General features: G+C 43.7%; 1 protein-coding gene across 2 annotated transcripts in view; it reads right to left on the bottom strand.

Moving 5' to 3' along the window:
* Nucleotides 1-6645: 6645 nt before the first annotated feature.
* Nucleotides 6646-27048, bottom strand: part of LOC120045589 (SH2B adapter protein 3-like) — a 57084-nt gene continuing 36681 nt past the window's right edge. For both annotated transcript variants that reach the window (XM_038990526.1, XM_038990608.1), the window contains exons 3-8: nt 23282-23383; nt 19198-19292; nt 13376-13467; nt 12843-13057; nt 12505-12676; nt 6646-7468 (exon numbers count right to left, since the gene is read on the bottom strand). In XM_038990526.1, coding sequence (XP_038846454.1) covers nt 7152-7468; nt 12505-12676; nt 12843-13057; nt 13376-13467; nt 19198-19292; nt 23282-23383 — 993 coding nt within the window. In that variant the 3' untranslated portion in view covers nt 6646-7151. The remainder of the gene's footprint in view (nt 7469-12504; nt 12677-12842; nt 13058-13375; nt 13468-19197; nt 19293-23281; nt 23384-27048) is intronic.

Genomic DNA, 27048 nt, shown 5'->3' with positions numbered 1-27048 from the left:
TAACTGTCTTTGTTTATTTTAGCTTTGTGTTTAATCACATTTTATTTTGTCATAACTTTCTTGAAGTAATGTATAGACCTTGACAAATGTATGAATTAAATCGGTCCAAGGTCAAAAAGTAGATGACCACGCAAGGTCATGGGCAAGATTAGAACCTGTGACCTGGTCCCTATCCCAGTGATTCTAGAGGGCTGTATAATTATGATTGAAATACTTTGACCATCCAGATCAGTTTTCACGTGAGATGTCTTTTCAGAAAGGCTATCTGCAAGATTAGAACCTGTGACCTTCAGATCTCTAAATGCCTAGTCAACTGCGCTAGCAGGGGGAGGGTACCACATTTTTTCCACAGATATAAAGCTGTTCAGTCAACTAATCACATTTTATAATCGATTAAATATTTCGGGTAAGGTTGGAAAACAAACGGCGCATTGGGATTTAACTTGGTCGCAACCCACGTTTGTCAGTTTAACACCCTTCAACCTACTTCCATAGGAGCCTTGTCTTTATTTAACTCACCTATAAACTCCACCCCCTGACCTGTCACTAAGCGGTTAAGACTGAAGTCGTGGCAGGTGGATCTGCAACACCGTTATAGATTTCCAACAGCAAAGCTCAGATCAACATAAGCTATTGTTAATGAAAGTTTTTGTCCAAGTAAACGTCTCAGCCTCCAATATCTCACACAAACTGAAATCGTGTGTGTGTAGGCTACAATCAATTGGTAACCCTCAAATATCACAATTTGTTCATATCCATCTAGTCTTACAAGAAATGCAGCAAAGTTGTTTCCTGTTTCGGTCATGTTTGTGTCAAAACAATAGAACCTTCCAAAATGGAGGTGATGAAGTTGAAGAGCAACTGCAGAAATATGCAGTCAACTTCATGACCTTTGATCACATGGTTTGTGTAAAGTACATGTACATGAAGTCAAACAATTATATATATTTATATCCCCATAATGCAACATACTTTGAAAGGCAGTGACTAACTTGACAAAAGTGATCTGCTCGAACGTGCCCAGTGAGTCCTAACTGTCTATACCGGTCTCAATGTGGATGGGATCAGTACATATTTTAGCACCAGGTATCAACGAGGCTCAAGAAAGAAATGTTTCACATGATGACCCAGTTCTATTTGAACCCCTAGCACCCTCTGTTCAGACTAAACACGTGAAAGCATTATAGGGCTTTGTGGTGGAGCCATACCATTCTGTATATACATTTCAGGGACTTGTAGACTCAGTGATATTTGTAGATAAACATGAAACCACGAGGGAGGTGTAGAGCTTTTTCAGTCACAAATGTGTTGCAGGTAGATTTGTTTGGGTTAGCTTTATTTTCCAAAAGTCAAATATACAGTTTATATAAATTTAGAATGCTTATAACTGAGGGAAATGTAACAATTGATCAAAGATCGACAGAAAAAGCTTTGGGGTGGTTTACTTAGTTATGGAATGTTTACAGTGCTAATACATAAATAGAATCAACAGTATTGAGAAGACATGCATTCGTCAGTTGAACTCAAATGTACAATGTCAGCCAAGGCGTGGCTGAGGGGCCAAAATAAATGCTTGCAAGCAAATGTTCTAATACCTGAGCACAGGAGGTTGGAGGCACCTTTTAATTGGTGAGGATGGGCACGTGGTAATGGCATCAAACATGGTTTCTATGTGTTTGATGGCAATCCATTTGCACTTTCTTTGGAGTATATAACAAACCTATGTGCAGACAGTCGTGAGCAACCCACGTGTGCAGTAATGGAATGCACTCCAAGCTTGCCATGACACTGACGTAAGTAGGGGTGATCTTTATTGCTAGATGCCAAGTATGAATTGTTTGTTGCTATAATGTAAAGCGTTAAGCTAAATCATGGGAAATATGTTATTGCACTAATTCCTAATGTCACGCCCTGAGGTTCAAAGGGTTAAAGCAACAGCAGCTTTCAGGCGAAGTAGTCTTTCTCTCTCGCTACAGGTCAGAGAGGGACTGATAAGTCAATGATACCGTTGATTTCCTTTTGCATAACATACGTTTGGGTTTAGTTTAAACTTAAGCGCAGGAGACCAACCGTACTTTGCAATTGTCTATCCCCACCCCCCACCACTTAATATCAGTTTCAATATTGGAAGATACCCTTGATACATTTGTAGCTCAATTATGCAATGCAAATAAAATCTCCTTTCATGGCAAGTTGATTTCCTGATCATGTATAAGGAGATCAACCTGCCTTTGTGCATTTCTTAAACAGGAAACCCAGTGATAAACATTGCCATAAATACTGCATGACATTGAGGTTGATGAGTTGCTGACAAAAGTTTCACTGCTAAGTTAGTGTTAAGCAAGGGGAAAGAGGTACATACAGAAAAGTGAAGTGTATTGGTATGTTGGAGAATTATTCAACACATTGTGAAAATTAACAAATGTACACCAGAATGGTTGCTTACACAATGTGGTGTTAAGCCACCGCACACACATGGGTTCTTAGTAAGAGCAAGTGAGTGACGTTTTCTTTGGTGAGGTTTGTCGCTTTCTAGAGCTCGATTAAGAAGCCATAGACAAACATTCAAATGTAGCATCTGCAAACATTTTACTAGCAAAAAAATGCCTTCAGAAAGGACCAGGATGAGTTATCCTTCACTTCCTGGTAGAGATGGAGAGCACAGGTAAGGACCTTTCTGTTTAATGCTGATAGGAAATTAATACACTAATCTTTGGCCCTGTACACATTCAGGTTTTACAACTGATGTACAATGGCTTGATACAACGGTAAGTTTAAAAATAAATAAATGTTTACACAAGGGTTGTGTAAACTTTTTGGGGTAGACAAACTGTCGTATCAACCATTGTGTGAAAAGTTGTACAACTGATGTACAAAACCTGAGTGTTGAGGACCATAGACTAGGTTGGGTTTCGTGTCCCCTCCCAAACCCTTTATTTTGGGGGTCATCTCCTTTATTCAGTCACATCTCTTGAGGTTTAGCACCAACACACCCCAACTATGAGCCTCTTCCAAACCTACATGGAAGGCTCATTTAGGGCTGTGGAGATCATGAAATTGTCAGCCGGTGATTGTCAAACCAATAACTGCTGGGCTCTACGGTAATTGACTGTTACACAATCACATTAAATCCATTATTTATTTTAGACAGGTCTAAAGAAACATGATATGAAGAAAATGTAGTCTATTTCAGAAGAACAGAATAGCATACTGAGTTCTTATGTTAGTCCCTGATATGGCTGTGGGCTACACTAGTTCATTTAGCAGACAAGATATGCTTGGAAATGCGTGGCATTATTTTATAGTGTGAAGAATATAACTGAGCATTGCTGAATAAAATATCCTTGAGGGAGTGCACACATGTGGCTATTCTATGTTGAGTGGTTAACATATAGGTACTGCTATATGCTTAGTTTTTTTTAATGCAACTTTAGTAGGAATATGTTTTGATTTTTAATAGTCGCATGAAAGGCATTAGCTCTGTTTCTTGGGCAGGCTACATCAGTCTGTCACAATTTGACAAGCACTTGATAATCTCAGCCTATTCTCAATTTAATATGGTCTTTACATATAGCCTACTAATACGTGTGGAATAATTTTTTTATTAGGATGGCCCACAAAAAAAACAATCTGTAGCCTGCACTCTAATAGCATATGGAGGTTGCGTGCAGTTACATTTTTAATATGCAAGCATAGGCAGCGTGTCCATAAGACTAGGGGAAGCTAAGATTTTCCCAAAGTAAATTTAATTAATGTTCCCAAAATTATATAGCCTAATTAGCCTAAACCTGTCTATACAGAAATAAATCATTCAAAATAGGTTACTAAAAAGCATGATTTTGCCACAGAGGATAGTCCTACTAAAAAAGTGGATTGTTTTAAATCGCATTGCCTATAGTTGGAAGATAAGGCAGTTCACAAGTTGGGCAAATATTTGTTGAGTTGCGACTGTCTGAAAATTAGAGGCCAAGCCAGGCATATAGCAATATTTCAAAATACAAATGGCGGGAAAACAGTTGGAAAGCAAATGATTAATGTTGTAAAGAGAAGACAGTGAAAGGACTAATTGTCATCAAAATTCTCAACTTAATTGAGTGAACATTGTTGGGTCAGTGACACTTGTTTTTGAAAAATGATTTCCTCCAGTTTAGATGGACATATGCGTCTCGTAGGCCTATTATATGGTCAACGTCAGGAACTTTGTCACTGTCAGCTGAGTAGGCTACTCATTTTAATTTGTCCTATTAAAAAAGATGCTAATGTCTCCAGCCATATAAAGTGTAGTAGAATTGCATGAAATGTGTTTATAAAAAGGCAACATTTTTCACAAGCGAAGATGAAACGTATCCGATATAGCCTAGGCCTGCTATACAATGCAATGAACTGAACGGTTTTCTTTTTTTTTTTTTACCAACAGTGATTCAGTTATATTATTAGCCTAAATGACTATCTACTCTACTCATCACATTACAAATAGTAAGCCATCTTACATAAGTCTACAAAATGCGATTAGACATGTAATGCTTTATTATAAAAATGTGCATTTTTATGGTGAAAATTACAAGAACATCTCACTGCACAACTCTCAAATTTCTGAAAATTGTTTGGGATTCTGTGTTTTCATATATTAATGACTTTTTGTCAATGTTACTTTTGATGAACACTACCATTCAAAAGTTTGGGGTCACTTAGAAATGTATTTTTTTTTTTAAAGAAAAGCACTTGTCCGTCAAATTGATTAGAAATACAGTGTAGACATGTTGTAAATGACTATTGTAGCTGGAAACGGCTGATTTTGTTATGGAATATCTACATACAAGGTCCATTATAAGCAACCATCACTCCTGTGTTGTGTTAGCTAATCCTGAAGGCTGTGTACTACTCCCACCTTGCTCAGTTGTGCACCAGGGCCTCCCACTCCTTTCTATTCTGGTTAGAGCCAGTTTGCACTGTTCTGTGAAGGGAGTAGTACACAGCGGTGTACGAGATCTTCAGTTTCTTGGCAATTTCTCGCATGGCATAGCCTTCATTTCTCAGAACAAGAATAGACTGACGAGTTTCAGAAGAAAGTTCTTTGTTTCTTGCCATTTTGAGCCTGTAATCAAACCCACAAATGCTGATGCTCCAGATACTGAACTAGTCTAAAGAAGGCCAGTTTTATTGCTTCTTTAAATCAGGACAACAGTTTTCAGCTGTGCTAACATAATTACAAAAGGTTTTTTTTTTTTTTTTTTTTTAATTTTATCCCCTTTTCTCCCCAATTTTCGTGGTATCCAATCGCTAGTAATTACTATCTTGTCTCATCGCTACAACTCCCGTACGGGCTCGGGAGAGACGAAGGTCGAAAGCCATGCGTCCTCCGAAGCACAACCCAACCAAGCCGCACTGCTTCTTAACACAGCGCGCCTCCAACCCGGAAGCCAGCCGCACCAATGTGTCGGAGGAAACACCGTGCACCCGCCCCCCTCGGTTAGCGCGCACTGCGCCCGGCCCGCCACAGGAGTCGCTGGAGCGCGATGAGACAAGGATATCCCTACCGGCCAAACCCTCCCTAACCCGGACGACGCTAAGCCAATTGTGCGTCGCCCCACGGACCTCCCGGTCGCGGCCGGCTGCGACAGAGCCTGGGCGCGAACCCCGACTCTGGTGGCGCAGCTAGCGCTGCGATGCAGTGCTCTAGACCACTGCGCCACCCGGGAGGCCCAAAAGGGTTTTCTAATGATCAATTAGCCTTTTAAAATTATAAACTTGGAATAGCTAACACAACGTGCCATTGGAATACAGGCGTGATGGTTGCTGATAATGGGCCTTTAATGACTATTGTAGCTGGATTGTGTACAATGTCTACACTGTATTTCTGATCAATTTGATGTTATTTGAATGGACAAATGTGCTCTTTCAAAAACAAGGACATTTCTAAGTGACCCCAAACTTTTGAACGGTACTGTATGTCAGTTGGTCTTTACACCGTAATGTGCTTTAGTTACAAATCTTATCATGGGCTAGGCTACATGACATGTGCAACTATGATTAGAAAAAGTTGCAAAAAAAAGCATGCTCTGTTTCTTACCTTATTGCACACCCTGGGCATCATTCATGAGTGATAACCTAATATTGTCACCCATCAGACTAATCTGATCTTTACATGTGTGAAATTAGTGATGGACCATTATCTTGCACCTGTCGGAACAGGGGCTAAGAATATGTAATCTATGCACTTAAAATAGCGAATGGAGGATGCTTTTCCGGTGTTTCATTTTCATTACAGCCAGTTTGGCTATACTCCTGCTGTAAAGAGAAGCAATGTGGTTAATATTAGGAAAGTTGAGAAATATAGTAGGCCTAGCCTCTAGAAAGCTGTGCCTCTTTTATAGAGGCCATCAAAACTCTTTTCTCACACAATTGCATAGCCTATTGAAATGTTGTGCAACATGAGCTCTCATGAAGTGTTTGATTTTCAATGACATTTGCATTGATGTCAGAGTGCTGAGTACCAGGCCATTAGCGACTGGCAGTTAGCATGTTTAGTAGGCTACTAATGAGCATCAGAGCGCAGTTTAGGAGAAGGCTAGTCACATGGAATTTGACTGTGGTCATGACCGCTGGTGTGGCAGTAATACGGTCACCGTAACAGCCCTAAACTCATCACAGTTAAGGTTTTTTTTATTTATTTTTCAACACCTTCATATATTCCTACAAAAATAGTCTGCGTCCTAAAATACACAGTGTTTAAAAGTACACAATGTGTGCATTTGAGATACACTAATACACAGCGTATCAAAGAACATTAGAATACACTTTAAAATGGAGTGTGTATGTGTGAAGGGAGGGACTGAGGGAAGACCTTCCACACCAGCGCCACTCACTCCCATGTAGCAACGTCCCTTAGAAGGACCACGACAGCCGCTTCAGAAAATGACAATCATAACAAGATTAGACACTTTCCTAAAAATACATTCACAATGGACACTCGGGTCGGACCTCTGACATCCACCCCACGAGACAGACCTCCACTGTGGCATACACGTTCACTCATGAGTCTGTCCTTCGCTCGTTTGGAGTCTCAGAGCCACCACTGGGTCGGCTGTGACCGGGGGTCCACCAGTTAGAGGAACATGTACTGGTTGTTGATGGACCGCTTGTGGCCCCGGTTAGAGGAACATGTACTGGTTGTCGATGGCCCGCTTGCGGCCTCTGTCTGGCTCCAGTTCGTAGTCGGAGTCCCGTTGAGTGAGGGGTGGGTGGGGGTTGGGGTGACGCAGCAGAGGTCTGCGGCCCACAGACTCGCTCCGACGCAGGGGACCCGAGGTGGAAAGGTCTGGGAAGGGAGCAGGGCGTAGGAGAGGGAGCCTGGGCTGGGGCAGGGGGTCTGGAGAGGGGAGCAGGCTGGGGCTGCAGTGGGCTAGGCTGGGTTCGGAGCTCCAGCGGTGCAGGGAGAATGGAACCAGGACAGCGGATGAACTCTGACCTGAAGACAGAGGGATCACAGAGACATTCCAGTATTTATGCTGACAGAAACAAAGACTGACTTGGAACATCCCATATACTGTATATTCCCACAGTTGTAGCTGTATTAATAGCATCTAAAGTAAAATGTCTATTTTTAAAATAAGTTTGTGCCAAATGTTAATATCTTTATGCAAAGTGTTAACGACACCAAATCCATCATCAAGTTTCCATGACGACACCACAGTTGTAGGCCTGATAACCGACAACAATAAGTCAGCCTACAGGGAGGTAAGTGAAATGTCAGTGTGGTGCTAGGACAACAACTTCTCCCTCAACGTCAGCAAAACAAATGAGTTGATTGTTGACTTCAGAAAGCAGAGGAGGGAACATGCCCTGAGGACTTGACATGGACTAAAAAAAACACCACTCGTCAAGAGGGCACAACAGCATCTCTACTTCCCAAGGCGGCTGAAGAAATTCGGCATTCCACCGCAGGTCCTCTCCAAATACTACCGCTGCACCATCGAGTGTCCTGCAAGGCCATCCAGAGGGAGAAGATGGCCCAGTACATCACTGGGACCGTGCTCCCACCCCTCTAGGACATCTACTTGAAACGGTGCCTGAGGAAGGCCCGCAGCATCATCAAGGACCCACCCCAGCTACGATCTTTACTCTCCCTGATCGTCTGGCAGACAGTATTGAAGCATGAGGTCTGATGCCAACAGGCTAAGAGACAGTTTTCTGACTGCGGAACACTGGACTGACCACCTGCTCTGATTCTCCGCAGCTTAGCAGACATGCACTGTCTCACACACACGGGTCAACTGTTTGTTTACCCACCCGCAATGACTACTAACCTGTCCGCAACCGCCCGACTACATGAGATCAAGTGAAAACCTGAGGTCTGCACCAGACCTTAACACTCTAATATAGAAAATACTGTAGACTACAGTCAGACAGCAGAACAATTTTTTGACAGGGGGTGTAGGCTTTTTTGGTTGTTGCCCGATTGGAATATTATTGAAGATGTATTATAAAAAGACCCTAAGGATTGATTGTAAACATCGTTTGACATGTTTCGACAAACTGTAATGGAACTCTTGACTTTGTCTGGATTTTGCGCTCGCGCATTGTGCCTTTGGAATAGTGAACTAAACGCGAACAAAACAGAGCTATTTGGACATAAATATGGACGTAATCGAACAAAACAAACATTTCTTGTGGGAGTCCTGGGAGTGCATTCCGACGAAGATCAGCAAAGGTAAGTGAAGATTTATAATGCTATTTCTGACTTTGTTGACTCCACAATTTGGCGGGTAACTGTATGGCTTGCTTTTGTGGCTGAACGCTGTACTCAGATGATTGAATATTGTGCTTTTGCATTAAGAACAAGTTAATCTTTAATTCTATGTAAAACATGTATCTTTCATCAAAGTTTATGATGAGTATTTCTGTTATTTGATGTGGCTCTCTGTAATTTCTCCGGATGTTTGAGGCATTTCTGAACATGGCGCCAATGTAAACTGAGGTTTTTGGATATAAATATGAACTTTATCGAACAAAACATACATGTATTGTGTCCTATGAGTGTCATCTGATGAAGATCATCAAAGGTCATTGATTCATTTTATCTATATTTCTGCTTTATGTGATGCCCCTCTTTGGCTGGAAAAATGGATGTGTTTTGGCGGTGACCTAACATAATCGTTTGTGGTGCTTTCGCTGTAAAGCCTTTTTGAAATCGGACACTGTGGTGGGATTACCTTTAAATTGATTACAATGACAAGATTACCTTAAATGGTATGTTTGAGGAATTTTAATTATGAGATTTCTGTTGTTTGAATTTGGCGCCCTGCAACTTCACTGGCTGTTGGCGAGGTGGGACGCTAGCGTCCCGAACGATCCCAGAAAGGTTAAAGTACCACGTTCATCTGTACAAACAATAGTACGCAAGTATAAACACCATGGGACCACGCAGCCGTCATACCGCTCAGGAAGAAGATGCTTTCTGTCTCCTAGAGATGAACGTACTTTGGTGCGAAAAGTGCAAACCAATCCCAGAACAACAGCAAAGGACCTTGTGAAGATGCTGGAGAAATCAGGTACAAAAGTATCGGTTCCACAGTAAAATGAGTCCTACAATCGACACAACCTGAAAGGCCGCTCAGCAAGGAAGAAGCCACTGCTCCAAAACCACCATAAAAAAGCCAGACTATGGTTTGCAACTACACATGGGGACAAAAATGGTACTTTTTGGAGAAATGTCCTCTGGTCTGATGAAACAAAAATAGAACTGTTTGGCCATCGTTACGTTTGGAGGAAAAAGGGGGAGGCTTGCAAGCCGAAGAACACCATCCCAACCGTGAAGCACGGGGGTGGCAGCATCATGTTGTGCGGGTGCTTTTGCTGCAGGAGGGACTGGTGCACTTCAAAATAGATGGCCTCATGAGGATGGAAAATTATGTGGATATATTGAAGCAACATCAAGACATCAGTTAGGAAGTTAAAGCTTGGTGGCAAATGGATAATGACCCCAAGCATACTTCCAAAGTTGTGGCAAAATGGCTTAAGGACAACAAAGTCAAGGTATTGGAGTGGCCATCACAAAGCCCTGACCTCAATCCTATAGAAAATCTGTGGGAAGAACTGAAAAAGCATGTGCGAGCAAGGAGGCCTACAAACCTGACTCAGTTACAACAGCTCTGTCAAGCTTGTGGAAGGCTACCAGAAACGTTTGACCCAAGTTAAACAATTTAAAGGCAATGCTACCAAATACTAATTTAGTGTATGTAAACTTCTGACCCACTGAGAATGTGATGAAAGATATAAAAGCTGAAAAATAATTCTCTTATTCTGACATTTCACATTCTTAAAATAAAGTGGTGATCCTAACTGACCTAAGACAGGGAATTTTTACTAGGATTAAATGTCAGGAATTGTGAAAAACTGAGTTTAAATGTATATGTAAACTTCCGACTTCAACTGTATATGTGTGTGTGTGTATATATAAACTCAGCAAAAAAAGAAACGTCCTCTCACTGTCAACTGTGTTTATTTTCAGCAAACTTAACGTGTGAATATTTGTTTGAACATAAGATTCAACAATTGAGACACGAACTGAACAAGTTCCACAGAAATGGAATGTGTCCCTGAACAAGGGGGGGTAAAAATCAAAAGTAACAGTCAGTATCTGGTGTGGCCTTTCTGATTGAGAGGGGGTCAAATACTTATTTCCCTTTTTGTTGTTATTCTGTCTCTCACTGTTCAAATAAACCTACCATTAAAATTATAGACTGATAATTTCTTTGTCAGTGGGTAAACGTACAAAATCAGCAGGGGATCAAATACTTTTTTCCCTCGCTGTAAATACACACACACACATATATACACACACACGTGTGTGTGTGTGTGTGTGTGTGTGTGTGTGTGTGTGTGTGTGTGTGTGTACACATACATACAGTGGGGAGAACAAGTATTTGATAACCTGCAAAATCGGCAGTGTTTCCTACTTACAAAGCATGTAGAGGTCTGTAATTTTTATCAAAGGTACACTTCAACTGTGAGAGACGGAATCTAAAAATCCAGAAAATCACATTGTATGATTTTTAAGTAATTAATTTCCATTTAATTGCATGACATAAGAATTTGATCACCTACAGACCTGTTAGTTTTTCTTTAAGAAGCCCTCCTGTTCTCCACTCATTACCTGTATTAACTGCACCTGTTTGAACTCGTTACCTGTATAAAAGACACCTGTCCACACACTCAAACAGACTCCAACCTCTCCACAATGGCCAAGACCAGAGAGCTGTGTAAGGACAACAGGGATAAAATTGTAGACCTGCACAAGGCTGGGATGGGCTACAGGACAATAGGCAAGCAGCTTGGTGAGAAGGCAACAACTGTTGGCGCAATTATTAGAAAATGGAAGAAGTTCAAGATGACGGTCAATCACCCTCGGTCTGGGGCTCCATGCAAGATCTCACCTCGTGGGGCATCAATGATCATGAGGAAGTTGAGGGATCAGCCCAGAACTACACGGCAGGACCTGGTCAATGACCTGAAGAGAGCTGGGACCACAGTCTCAAAGAAAACCATTAGTAACACACTACGCAGTCATGGATTAAAATCCTGCAGCGCACGGAAGGTCCCCCTGCTCAAGCCAGCGCATGTCCAGGCCCGTCTGAAGTTTGCCAATGACCATCTGGATGATCCAGAGGAGGAATGGGAGAAGGTCATGTGGTCCGATGAGACAAAAATAGAGCTTTTTGGTCTAAACTCCACTCGCCGTGTTTAAAGGAAGAAGAAGGATGAGTACAACCCCAAGAACACCATCACAACCGTGAAGCATGGAGGTGAAAACATCATTCTTTGGGGATGCTTTTCTGAAAAGGGGACAGGACGACTGCACAGTATTGAGGGGAGGATGGATGGGGCCATGTATCGTGAGATCTTGGCCAACAACCTCCTTCCCTCAGTAAGAGCATTGAAGATGGGTCGTGGCTGGGTCTTCCAGCATGACAACGACCCGAAACACACAGCCAGGGCAACAAAGGAGTGGCTCCGTAAGAAGCATCTCAAGGTCCTGGAGTGGCCTAGCCAGTCTCCAGACCTGAACCCAATAGAAAATCTTTGGAGGGAGCTGAAAGTCCGTATTGCCCAGCGACAGCCCCGAAACCTGAAGGATCTGGAGAAGGTCTGTATGGAGGAGTGGGCCAAAATCCCTGCTGCAGTGTGTGCAAACCTGGTCAAGAACTACAGGAAACGTATGATCTCTGTAATTGCAAACAAAGGTTTCTGTACCAAATATTATGTTCTGCTTTTCTGATGTATCAAATACTTATGTCATGCAATAAAATGCAAATTAATTACTTAAAGATCATACAATGTGATTTTTGTTTTAGATTCTGTCTCTCACAGTTGAAGTGTACCTATGATAAAAATGACAGACCTCTACATGCTTTGTAAGTAGGAAAACCTGCAAAATCGGCAGTGTATCAAATACTTGTTCTCCCCACTGTATATGTGTGGTGGAGGTCAGTAACTTAGACTCACCTTGTGCGGTAGAATTGGTCACCACAAAGCTGGTGAGGGTGACGTCGCAGGCAGCGACACACTCCAGGGGTATGGGGTAGAGGCGGAAGTGACTGAGCATGTCCATGACGGAGGGGAAGCGCAGATGCTGCACCCTACACTGACCACACTCTGTTAGAGACAGACGCAGGTGCTGCAGAGGGAGAGAGAATAAGTCTTCTTTCACTTTTACAAGGATCACTACATGGGACCAAGATGATGGTGCTTCTATTCAGACATCTTTATAGAGGAGATTATATCAAAAACGAAAAAAGTATTCTTCTAGAACCTGTGTGTGTGTGTGTGTGTGTCTGCATCACCTTGGCCTTGCCCTGGTAGTTGAAGGTGAGGACATAGTCTCCGCGGCGGGTCTCACTCTGCCTCACCAGGAAGACTCCGTGGCCCTCCAGGCCCGAGTTCTGGACCAGGTGGGCAGCCTTGACCCGCGAGATGGGGCCGTGGAACCAGGGGTACAAACACAGGAAGTGGTCAGTCTTATGGTACACCTGCTCCGAGAGGGCAAAGGTCGCAGAGCCTAGTGGGGGGGACACGACAAGCAAGGCGTAAGAATAGAATATAATAACAGACATTTAGCAAACATTTTGATCCACAATTAGCTCATTACCGCTATGTTCATTAGACATACATGCAGCCCATGCAGGAATCACACCCACAACTCCTCAAACTGGTACAAACACCATGCTCTGATTCTAAACGGCAGACACTCGTAACTACTACTGCATCATTTCAAACATCAAGTTACAATAGAATCCTGAGATATTCACACACTTCCTTGTTGTGAAACGACACGCATGGGAAAGAAGGTCCGCCCCTTCCTGTCCCTGACACCCACCCTGACTCCCTGACTCGGAGCTCCCTCTCCGGTTGGCCGTCGCAGCATTGTCCATAGGGTAGGTTAGACATTCCAAATCCCCGCTTCCAGACCTGTGGACAAACAATGCCTTTAGTTAGCAGCAGTCAATCTACAGTGGGCTGAAACGTTAGCCTCCTGGGAATGACACTGCCATCGACTGACTTGATTAGTCAACTCCAGCCTCTGTGTGACTGCTCTTTTAACAATTCTGCATTATTCACAAGGAAGTCAAATCAAAAATGATTTAGATCACTAGTATAATATTACAATAATACACAAATTGATTATTATTTAAATTGTGTGAACCACAGAGGGGAGCTTTGGAGGGGTGTTCACACTAGGGGAGAAAGAGAACGAAAGGAAGAGGGAGGGCTGGGGGCCATCGAGTCTACAGGAAGCAGCAGGATGGAGGCACACAAAAGCGTCGGGGCTCGGTCAGGAAGCGTCTTGTTAAGTCTTGAGAACGCCACATGTTATTGTACATGAATCCCGCACCCCAAGCAACACCACACACGCAGGCACGCACACACACACACACACACACACTTTGGTAGCCAGGTTGAGAAGGAAGACAGATCAAATCCTGCTTAAAATGCTGACTACAGTTCTGAGAACTCTGAATAACAGGAAGACGAGCCTTCTCCTCTCTGTGTGAGTGTGAGTTAGTGGGTGAAAGACAGAGAGAGACACAGACAGAAAGCGAGGAGTTTTTACTTCTCATACATATTCAGAGTCCTCTCAGTGGCCAGTTTATTAGGTACACCACCCATTCACAAAAATGCAAGTAGACTGGCATCCAGTTACTGTTCCCTTCAACGTTAGAATGGACAAAACGAGTCACCTCAGTGACTCTGACCGTGGTATGATCGTTGGTGCCAGGCGCGTCGGTTCTAGTGTCTCAGAAACGACCAGCCTCCTGGGCTTTTCACGCATGACAGTGTCTAAGGTTTACCAAGAATGGTGTGACAAACAAAAAGCATCCAGTCAGCAGCAGTCCTGTGGGTGAAAACAGCTCATTGATGAGAGGTTGAAGGAGAATGGCAAGAATCGTGCAAGTTAACAGGCGGGCCACAAACAGGCATATAACAGCGCAGTACAACTGTGGTGTGCAGAACGGCATCTCAGAATGCACAGACGACCAAACCGGGTTCCACTCCTATCTGAAAAAATCAAGAAGCCGCTGCTCCAGTGGGGACGCGATCACCAGCACTGGACAATTGAGGAGTGGAAAAACATCACCTGGTCCGATGAATCCCGGATCCTGTTGCGTCATGCTGATGGCAGAGTCAGGATTTGGCATAAGCAGCATGAGTCCATTGCCCCATCCTGCCTGGTGTGTGTGTGTGTGTGTATATATATATATATACACACACAGAACAAAAATATAAAAACGCAACATGCAACAATTCAAAAAGGAAAATCTGTCAAAATGATCGTCACTATCTTTGGTTTTCAAATTTCCATCGATAAAATTCAATTGTGTTCGTTGTCAGTAGCTTATGCCTTCCCATACCATAACCCCACCATGGGGCATTTTGTTCACAACGTTGACATTAGTAAACCGCTCGCCCAAACAACGATATACACGCTGTCTGCCACCTGCCCGGTACAGTTGAAACCGGGATTCATCCGTGAAGAGCACACTTCTCCAGAGTGTCAGTGGCCATCGAAGTTGAGCATTTGCCCACTTAAGTCAGTTACGACGCCTATCTGCAGTCACGTCAAGACCCTGGTGAGGACAACGACCACACAGATGAGCTTCCCTGAGATGGGTTTTGACAGTTTGTGCAGAAATTCTTCAGTTGTGCAAACCCACAGTCCGGGTGGCTGGTCTCAGACAATCCTGTAGATGAAGCAGCCGGATGTGGTGGTCGTGGCCTGGTGTGGTGACACGTGGTCTGCGGTTGCGAGGCCTGTTGGACGTACTGCCAAATTCTCTAAAACAACGTTGGAGAAGGCTTATTGTAGAGAAATAAACATTCAATTCTCTGCCAATAGCTCCGATTGACATTCCTGCAGTCAAAACTTGAGACATCTGTTGTGAGAAAACTGCACATTTTAGTGGCCTTTTATTGTCCCCCGCACAAGGTGCACCTGTGTAATGATCAAGCTGTTTAATCGACTTCTTGATATGGCACACCTTTCAGGGGGATGGATTATCTTGAAAAAGGAGAAATGCTCACTAACAGGGATGTAAACAAATTAGTGCACAAAATTTGAAAGAAATAAGCTTTTCTGGGATAATTTATTTCAGCTTATGAAACATGGGACATGTTGCGTTTATATTTTTGTTCAGTGTAGCCTATAGAAAGTCTACAACCCATTGAACTTTTTTCACATTTTGTTACAAAGTGGGATTGAAATAGATGTAATTTCTCATTGATCTACGAAAAATACTAAATGTTTTGCAAATTAATAAAATAGTTGTTGCATAAGTATTCACCCCCTTTGTTTAGGCCGGCCTAAATTAGTTCAGAAGAAACATGTTGCTTAACAAATCACATAATAAGTTATATGGAAGTTATAATAGGGGTTGACATGATTTTTGAATGACTACCCCTTCCTCTGTCCCCCATACATATAACATCTGTAAGGTCCCATTAGTCAAGTACTGAATTTTACCCCTTCTGTCCCCCATACATATAACATCTGTAAGGTCCCATTAGTCAAGTACTGAATTTCAAGCACAGTTTCAACTACAAACACCAGGGAGCTTTTCAAAAGCCTCATAAAGAATGTCAGTGATTGGTAGATGGGTAACAATAACAAATCAGACATTGAATATGTCTTTAAGCAGGGTCAAGTTAATAATTATGCTGTGGATGATGTATTAAACCACCCAGACACATTAAAGATGCAGTCGTCCTTCTGAACTGAGATGCAGGACAGGAAGGAAACTACTTAGGGATGTCACCATGAGGCCATTAGCGATTTTAAAAACAGCTAAAATGTCTGTGATGGGAGAAAACTGAGGATGGATCAACAACATTGTAGTGACTCCACAATAATGACCTAAATGACAGAGTGAAAATACAAATATACAGAATAAAACTATTCAAAAACATGCATCTTGTATGCAACAAAGCACTAAAGCAATACTGGGAAAAAATACAGCAAAGGCAAAATCCTAAAGGAGAACCTGCTTTACACCAAAAACGGAGAGGAATTCAACTTTCAGCAGGACAATAACCTAAAAGACAAAGCCAAAATATACACAGGAGTTGCTTACCAATTAGACAGTGAATGTTCCTGAGAAACCAAGTTACAGTTTTGACTTAAATCTGCTTGAGAATCTAAGACAATATCTGAAAATCGCTATCTAGCCATGATCCAACACCTTGACAGAGCTAAAATAGGCAAATATTGCACAATACAGGTGTATTGCAAAGATCTTATGAGAATTACCAAAGACGATTCACAGCTATAGTCACTGCCAAAGGAGTTTCTAACATGCATTGACTCAGCGGGGGTGGATACTTATCTCAGGTCTAATTTTTCAATAATCTTTAGATGTTAGAATTTTTTCCCCACTTTGACAGAGTATTTTGTGTAGATCGTTGACCCCAAAGAAATTTAATCCGTTTTAATCCATTTTTATCCCCTTATGAAAATAAAATGTGAAGAAATCCAAGGGGGTTTAGACTTTCCATGATACTTTATATAGTGCATTTGGAAAGTATTCAGACCCCTTGACGTTTTCCACATTTTGTTACGTTACAGCCTTATTCTAAAATGGATTAAGTAAAAACGTTTCCTCATCAATCTACACACAATACACCATAATATTTTTTTAAAATACTTTGCAAGTTTATCAAAAACAAAACCCACAAATATTTACATAAAGTATTCAGACCCGTTGCTATGAAACTCGAAATTGAGCTCAGGTGCATCCTGTTTCCATTGATCATCCTTGAGATGTTTCTACAACTTGATTGGAGTCCACATGTGGTTAATTAAATTGATTGGACATGATTTGGAAAGGCACACACATATAAGGTCCCACAGTTGACTGCATTTCAGAGCAAAAACCAAGCCATGAGGTCGAAGGAATTTTCCGTAGAGCTTAGAGACAGGATTGTGTCAAGGCACAGATCTGGGGAAGGGTAACAAAACATTTCTGCAGCATTGAAAGTCCAAGAACACAGTGGCCTCCATCATTCTTAAATGGAAGAAGTTTGGAACCACCACAGCTCTTCCTAGAGCTGGCTGCTCGGCCAAACTGAACAATAGGGGGAGAAGGGCCTTGGTCAGGAAGGTGACCAAGAACCCAATGGTCACACTGACAGAGCTCCAGAGTAACTCTGTGGAGATGGGAGAACCTGCCAGAAGGACAACCATCTCTGCAGCACTCCACCAATTAGTCCTTTATGGTAGAGTGGCCAGACGGAAGCCACTCCTCAGTAAAAGGCACATGACAGCCTGCTTGGAGTTTGCCTAAAGGCACTTAAAGAACTGACCATGAGAAACAAGATTCTCTGGTCTGATGAAACCAAGATTGAACATCCGGGGAAACCTGGCACCATCCCTACGGTGAAGCATGGTGATGGCAGCATCATGCTGTGGGGATGTTTTTCAGCGGCAGGGACTGGGAGACTAGTCAGGATCGAGGGAAAGTTGAAAGGAGCAAAGTACAGGGAGATCCTTGATGAAAACCTGCTCCAGAGCACTCAGGACCTCAGACTGGGGCAAAGGTTCACCTTCCAACAGGACAATGACCCTAAGCACACAGCCAAGAAAACACAGGAGGGGCTTCGGGACAAGTCTCTGAATGTCCTTGAGTGGCCCAGCCAGAGCCCAGACTTATACATCTCTGGAGAGACCTGAAAATAGCTGTGCAGCGACGCTCCCCATCCAACCTGACAGAGCTTGAGAGGATCTGCTGAGAAAAATGGGAGAAACTCCCCAAATACAGGTGTGCCAAGCTTGTAGCGTCATACCCAAGCTGTAATCGCTGCCAAAGGTGCTTCAACAAAGTACTGAGTAAAGGGTCTGAATACTTATGTAAATGTATTTATTTTGTATTAATTAGCAAACATTTCTAAAAAAACGTTTTTGCTTTGTCATTGTGGGGTATTGCGTGTAGATTGATAAGGGGGCAAAAACGATTTAATCAAAATGTGGAAAAAGTCAAGGGGTCTGAAAACTTTCCGAAGGCACTGTATCTCAAACATACATGAAAAATAGCTGCACACATGCGCAAACTTATGAATATGCACAATCACATAATCTTGTATGCTGTTCCAACTGCTAGATTTGGAACAGCATGATAACATACATGTTGAAAGCGTGGCCAAGCCATGGGTCTCCAATAGCTCATCATTCCCTGCACTCTTCAGCCATTTAATACGGGATTTCCATTTTGACGACAAATGTGAAATCCTAATAGCAGTATGCTAACTACTAGATGTCAGTACTGCAGGAGAGAAATGCATGAGACTAAAATGTGTGTGTGTGTGTGTGTGTGTGTGTGTGTGTGTGTGTGTGTGTGTGTGTGTGTGTGTGTGTGTGAGAGAGAGAGAACCCTTGGGACATGGGTGCTGCAGAGCTGAAACCGTGTTGGCCTCAGAACGGGAAGTGAGATGGAGAATCCAGACATCTGCAGAAAGGTCCTGAAAATTCCCCCACTGAGACACACCTCCCCCACGCTTCCTCTTTTACAGGGCTGCACCTGACACAGCTCTGCAGGCACGCACGCACACACAACACAAAGCTAGATGACGAAAAAGGCTGACAGTAGACAGGGAGAAGAGTAGCATGATAAATAGTGGTAACATTTAGGTTAGACGTGGCACGTCTCTCACCTGTTGTTTATCCATTCTTTAATTTCTGTTGTCCAGGAGCTGACCTGTTGGTCATTGTCGGTCTCAAATATGAGACTACCTGGATAGTGATTAACCTGGGGATGAGACAAGACTGTTGGTTAAGGAGATGCACACGCACAAAGACGTGACACACACGCACAAAGACGTGACACACACACACACACGTGACACACACACAAAGACGTGACACACAAAGACGTGACACACACACACAAAGACACAGACGTGACACACACACACAAAGACACAGACGTGACACACAAAGACACAGACGTGACACACAAAGACACAGACGTGACACACAAAGACACAGACGTGACACACACACACACAGACGTGACACACACACACACAGACGTGACACACACACACAGACGTGACACACACACACAGACGTGACACACACACACAGACGTGACACACACACACAGACGTGACACACACACACAGACGTGACACACACACACAGACGTGACACACACACACACACAGACGTGACACACACACACACAGACGTGACACACACACACACAGACGTGACACACACACACAAAGACGTGACACACACACAAAGACGTGACACACACACAAAGACGTGACACACACACAAAGACGTGACACACACACAAAGACGTGACACACACACAAGAACTGGAATAGGAAGAAATGAAGGCAAGTTTGGCAGAGGGTCAAATCAAATCAAATCTTATTGGTCACATATACATATTTAGCAGATGATATTGCGGGTGTAGCGAAATGCTTGTGTTCCTAGCTCCAACAGTGCAGTAGTATCTAACAATTCACAATAATACACCAATCTAAAAGTAAAATAATTTAATTGAGAACTATATAAATATTAGATTGAGCAATGTCGGAGTAGTATTGACTAAAATACAGCATATACATATGAGATGAGTAAAGCAGTATGTAAACATTATTGAAACATTGTTAAAGTGACTAGTGTTCCATTGTTAGTGGCCAGTGATTCCAAGTCTATGTATATAGGGCAGCAGCCTCTAAGGTGCAGGGTTGCGTAACCGGGTGGAAGCCTGCTAGTGAAAGCTATTTAACAGTCTGATGGCCTTGAGATAGAGGCTGTTTTTCAGTCTCTCGGTCCCAGCTTTGATGGATGATAGCGGGGTGAACAGGCAGTGGCTTGGGTGGTTGATGTTCTTGATTATCTTTTTTGCCTTCCTGTGACATCAGGTGCTGTAGGTGTCCTGGAGGGCAGGTAGTTTGCCACCGGTGATGCGTTGGGCAGCCCTGTGGTTGCAGGCGGTGCAGTTGCCGTACAAGGCGGTGATACAGCCTGACAGGATGCTCTCAATTGGGCATCTGTAAAAGTTTGTGAGGGTTTTAGGGGCCAAGCCAAATTTCTTCAGCCTCCTGAGGTTGAAGAGGCGCTGTTACGCCTTCTTCACCACACTGTCTGTGTGGGTGGACCATTTCAGATCGTCAGTGATGTGTACACCGAGGAACTTGAAGTGTTTCACCTTCTACACTGCAGTCCTGTTGATGTGGATAGGGACGTGCTCCCACTGCTGTTTCCTGAAGTCCACGATCAGCTCCTTTGTTTTGTTGATGTTGAGTGAGAGGTTATTTTCCTGGCAACACTCTCCAAGGGCCTTCACCCCCTCCCTGTAGGTTGTCTTGTCATTGTTGGTTATCAGGCCTACTACTGTTGTGTCATCTACAAACTTGACAATTGAGTTGGAGGTGAACGGAGTACAGGAGGGGGCTGAGCACACACCCTTGTGGCCCCTGTGTTGACGATCAGCGAAGTCAAGGTGTTGTTTCCTACCTTCACCACCTGGGGGCGGCCCGTCAGGAAGTCCAGGACCCAGTTGCACAGGGCGGGGTTCAGACCCAGGGCCCTGAGGTTAATGATGAGCTTGGAGGGTACTATGGTGTTGAATGCTGAGCTATATTCAATGAACAGCATTCTTACATAGGTATTCCTCTTGTCCAGATGGAATAGGGCAATGTGCAGTGCAACAGCATCGTCTGTGGATCTATTGGGGCCGTAAGCAAATTTGAGTGGGTCTAGGATCAGGTAAGGTAGAGGTGATACGATCCTTAACTAGCCTCTTAAAGAACTTCATGATGACAATAGTGAGTGCTACGAGGCAATAGTCATTTAGTTCAGTTACCCTTGCTTTCTTGGGTACAGGAACAATGGTGGACATCTTGAAGCAAGTCGGGACAGCAGACTGGGATAGGGAGAGATTGAATATGTCTGTAAGCACTTCAGCCAGCTGGTCTGAGGGCGCGGCGAGGAATGCCGTCTGGGCTGGCAGCCTTGCGAGGGTTAACACGCTTAAAACGTCTTACTCACGGCCATGGAGAACGAGAGCCCACACAGTCCTTGGTGGCACTATGTTATCCTCAAAGCAGGAGAAGGTGTTTAGCTTGTCCGGAAGCAAGACGTCGGTGTCCGCGACGTGGCTGGTTTTCCCTTTGTAGTCGGTGATTGTCTGTAGACCCTGCCACATACGTCTCGTGTCTGAGCCGTTGAATTGCAACTCCACCATGTCTCTGTACTGACGTTTTGCCTGTTTGATTGCCTTATGGAGGGAATAACTACACTGTTTGAATTCGGCCAGATTCCCAGTCACCTTGCCACGGTTAAATGCGGTGGTTCACGCTTTCAGTTTTGCGCGAATTCTGCCATCTATCCATAGTTTCTGATTTGGGTAGGTTTTAATAGACAGTGAATACAACATCTCCTATAGAGTTCCTGATGAACTCAGTCACCGTATCCGTGTATTTATGTTATTCTCAGAGGCTCCCCGAAACATATCCCAGGCCGCATGATCAAAACAATCTTGAAGCATGGATTCCGATTGGTCAGACCAGCGTTGAATAGACCTTAGCACGGGTACTTCCTGTTAGAGTTTCTGCCTATGGGAAGGGAGGAGCAAAATGGAATTGTGCTTAGATTTGCCGAAGGGAGGGCCTTGTAAGCATTTTGAAAAGTTGAGTATAAGTGGTTCAATGTTTTTCCAGAGCGAGTACTACAGTCAATGGGTTGGTCGAACTTTGGTAGCGGTTTCCTCAAATTTGCTTTGTTAAAATCCACAGCTACAATAAATGCGGCCTCAGGGATATGTGGTTACGAGTTTGTATAAAGTCCAGTGTAGTTCTTTGAGGGCTGTTGTGGTATCGGCTTGAGGGGGAATATACACGGCTGTGACTATAACTGAAGATAATTCTCCTGTGAGGTAATACGGTCGGCATTTGATTGTGAGGTATTCTAGGTCGGGTGAACAAAAGGACTTGTGATTATCATAACATACAGAAAAATCATGAGTAGTTAATCATGAAACCTACACCCCCGCCTTTCTTTCTTCGGAGAGTTCTTTATTCCTGTCTGCCCGATTGTACTGAGAACCCAGCTTGCTGTATGGACGGGGACAGTATATCATCCCTAGAGAGCCATGTTTCCGTGAAACAGAGTATGTTACAATCACTGATGTCTCTCTGGAAGGAGATCCTCGCCCTGAGCTCGTCTACTTTATTATCAAGAGACTGAACATTAGCGAGTAATATACTCTGAAGCAGTGGATGGTGTGCAGGCCTCCTGAGTCGGACTAGAAGTCCACTCTGAATACCTCTTCTCCGTCGGTGGTGTTTTGGAGCAGCCTCTGGAATAAGTTCAATTGCCCTGGGGGGTACGAACAAAGGATCCAATTTGGTAATATCGTATTCCTGGTCGTAACGCTGGTGAGTTACCGCCGCTCTTATTTCTGTCTGTATGTAATTACACACAAAAGAAATTCAGGCCTAATAATGAGAGAAAAATACTGCAAAGTTGCTTAGGAGCTAGAAGCAGAGCTGCCATATCTGTCGGCGCCATATTACTACGTATGTGTGTGTGAGTGCGCAATTCATGTGGAAGCTCAATGCTCATAAATCCACAGGAGTGCTTTTGGACAGAGAACAGACTGGCTCGGCTGTGTGTGTGTGTATGTGTGTGTGTGAATAGGCGATGTTGAGAAAAGGACAAGAAATGAGGTATGAAGCTAGATCACCAACAACAGGGAGAGTCTCTCCTCTTCCTCACCTTTAGAACAAACGTGTTTGTGTTGTCAGGCATCTCCAGACAGTTGCAGCGGCGGATCTCCAGGATGTCTGAGCAAGGTGCTGTCAGTTTAGGACTGGAGCCCTGGAGGAACACACAGCAGAGAGAGAGACCGGGTCCGGGATCAAGCAGACATTGTTACAGCATGTCGCGTCCTAGACCCCTCAAACACCACTCTGTTCCAGTAACACACCACCTCATTCCAGTAACACACCACCTCAAACACCACTCTGTTCCAGTAACACACCACTCTGTTCCAGTAACACACCACCTCATTCCAGTAACACACCACTCTTTTCTAGTAACACACCACCTCAAACACCACTCTGTTCCAGTAACACACCACTCTGTTCCAGTTACACACCACCTCAAACACCACTCTGTTCCAGTAACACACCACTCTGTTCCAGTAACACACCACTCTGTTCCAGTAACACACCACTCTGTTCCAGTAACACACCACTCTGTTCCAGTAACACACCACTCTGTTCCAGTAACACACCACATCCACTTCGACGCAACTCCCTTCAAAAAACCACGTCATACTAGTGTGTTTGTGGCACATTAAGAGACGTTTCAAGATACAGTTTGCTTCTGCTTTACTTGAACATTTAACTGAGTGTTCGTGGTGAGGAGGGTTAGTTTGTGTTGTTTTTTTTGTGGAGTAGACATATCAGGTTGCATTCATTTGATCTATTGCTGTTTTGATGTCGTTTTCCTTTCGCTCTACAGCGCTCTCCAACAAGAACTCCAAAACTAGATGGAGAGGGGATCCAGATGGTTGAGGAACTAGTGGGAAATTCACAACCACTGGGACATGCAGGCTGTGTGTGTGTGGGGGGGGGGGGGGGGTCTTTCTCAGTGTCAGTGTCTAAAGTACGTGTTCCTGTGTGTACGAGTCTTTGCTGTTGAAAATCCAACTTGGCTCTTCCCCTGGAGTATCCCTCAGTGGAACTCTCTGGGCTGAGCGCCAGGACTCCTTCCCTCCAGGCCAGGCCCAGTTCAGAATGGAGAGACCCAGAGAGGAAGGCTGCTCCTCAGGGAACACACTCAGTCTCCAGCCCAGCTCAGAGGGAGGAGGGGAGGCCAGTCATCAACAGCCCCATGGGATGACAGGGCAAAGGTCACCTTTGAAAATTAATCTCCTCACTGTTCTTTCAGGAGAAAATGGGCAGAAGGAAAGTGCTCATCGTATGCTGATGATAGCTCTGCTGTTGTGTGTCATGTGTGAGCTGTTCCACATGCTGGCTGACGGAAAGGAAACGAGCGAGACAGTATAAGATGGGGGAGAAAGGACAGCGGGGGACAGAAAAAACGGGTGGATTCCAGAGGGCTGAGGCGGATGAGTGTGACCCTGTGACACAGTGTGTGAGCGGATGAAATGTCTATGGTTGCGTCCTAAATTACACCCTATTACCCATTTAGTGCACTACTTTTGACCAGAGGCCTATGGGCCCTGCTGAAAAGGAGTGCACTACTTAGGGAATAGGGTGCCATTAGGAACACACACCATGCTTATCCCAGACAGGTTGGGCACATCAAAAGGAGATTCCTTTCCCTCTCGTTTCCTGTCCTCATGAGTCTTAGTATGAATGAATCACATGGAGCCATTGTTCATCCCAACAGCTTTAGGGAGAAATGGTAAGTATTTGACTCAGTAGCGAGATTTCCATCCAATTGGTGACAGATTTTCATGCAAATCTCCTAAAATCTGCATAAAGAAAATGTGCATTTTCCCACCAGTGATGTTTTCACCAAACTGACTTGTTGCAGATTTTTTTTTAATCTGTGCGTGTAGCGAATAAAAATGTGTTTCCATCGCATTTCTAACTCTACCGATTGTGACAAAACTAACTGCTGCGTTAAAAAGCAAAGCAAATGTGCCTCCTCTGGTCTTGGCACATGTGTTCCAGCCAACAGTTGGCAGATATACTGTGGGTAGGCTTGAGATTAATATGGATAACAGCGAGAATATTTTTACATGTCAAACTGCAGTCAATCATTGATCAACATGTCACCAGAATAAGACCCTGGATATTTATTGGAAAGGAGCATCAAGCTCATATCGTGCACTTCACCACCCAGCCAGAGCCCGGACCTGAACACGATCAAACATCTCTGGAGAGACCTGAAAATAGTTGTGCAGCGACGCTACCCATCCAACCTGACAGAGCTTGAGACGATCTGCAGAAAAGAATGGGTGAAACTCCCCAAATACAGGTGTGCCAAGCTTGTAGCGTCATACCCAAGAAGTCTCGAGGCTGTAATCGCTACCAAAGGTGGTTCAACAAAGTACTGAGTAAAGGGTCTGAAAACTTATGTAAATGTGATTTACATTTTTTTTTTATAAAAAACTGTTTTTGCTTTGTCATTATGGGGTATTGTGTGTAGATTAATGAGGGAAAAAAGGATTTTATCAATTTTAGAATAAGGCTGTAACGTAACAAAATGTGGGAAAAGTCAAGGGGTCTGAATACTTTGCGAATGCACTGTATACTGCATGACTTTACTCGCACAAAGCCTGTGGATGGAAACGTGGTTATGGAAGGAAGGAATCTCCCTCCGTTTAGATTAATACCAGGTCTCTTTCCAGTTTGCTGCACCACCCACTGGCACTGACTCACTACACAGAGACAGCACTCCACCGGGCGGGTGGGCGAGTACACACACACACCAGCTATCATAAATTAAGCCTACACAAATATGATACACACCAGATCCGAGTGTGTGTACTGACAAACAAATGTACCGGCGGTTCAGTGGACACTCCATAGCTAGGCTATGTCAACTAAACCTGACACTGTCAAACAAGTGGAACCGATTGGCAAATAAAGGTAGCGAGGGTCTAGCATAAACAAAAACTCCAGAGCTCTTCAACCTTTAACAGAAACAGGACACAGCAATAGATAGGCTACATCTGACTGATGTATTGAGAGTTAGTGACAGGAACGCTTTGGTAGGGTGACGCCACTGGAAGCCTGTGAAAACTAAAATGTTGGACAAATGCCATATTTGGTTAGCCGTCTGCTTCGAAACGCCTGACGCCATCTCCTTGACTGTATACACAACGCATCCAAATTGTTTGTCCCTTTTCGAGCTTGTTTAGAGCATTTTAGTGTAAGGTATGCCCTGAGCCACTGAAGCCACAAGGGAAAAGCAAATAGATGCAACACAGTTTGATGTGAAGCAAAAAGTCTCATGCTACTCATTCAGCGACCATCCCAACGACATCTCACGTCAGAGATCAGCTGTTTACCAAAACAGTGGCGGGGTGGCCGCTTTGCTGTTGTTTGCAGATGGCCCCTTTAAAGCTCAATATGACGCTGAGTGCACTACAGGGGGAATTTACAGAGGTCTGCTTGTGACACCCTCCGATTCCATTTCACTTCTCACTGGTCACTTTCAATCTTAGTCATTCACAATCGTGTTTCAGCTTCAGTCACACACACAACATTTGATAATATGGTTGGAGAAAATTGACAATATAACCCACAGATGTGTGGCAAAGCAAATATTCACAGCTGACACTGTCCACCTTGGGCAGGACTCCCAGCATGCTTTGTACCAACATTCCACTGACCCTGGGGTCATCATCATCAGGACCCTCTCCAGAGACTTCCCAAATGTTACCCTCCACCTCCCCATCAGTACAAATATACAAACACACAACTCAATACAGGAGGATTTTCATACGCTACAGTTATTGGGTTGAGATTTCATTTGGTTGACAAACTAATAAGGCGATTCAG

This window comes from Salvelinus namaycush, chromosome 1, assembly GCF_016432855.1.
Source record: "Salvelinus namaycush isolate Seneca chromosome 1, SaNama_1.0, whole genome shotgun sequence".
In the NCBI taxonomy this organism is placed as follows: domain Eukaryota; kingdom Metazoa; phylum Chordata; class Actinopteri; order Salmoniformes; family Salmonidae; genus Salvelinus; species Salvelinus namaycush.
This window is presented reverse-complemented; position numbering and strand designations above follow the sequence as displayed.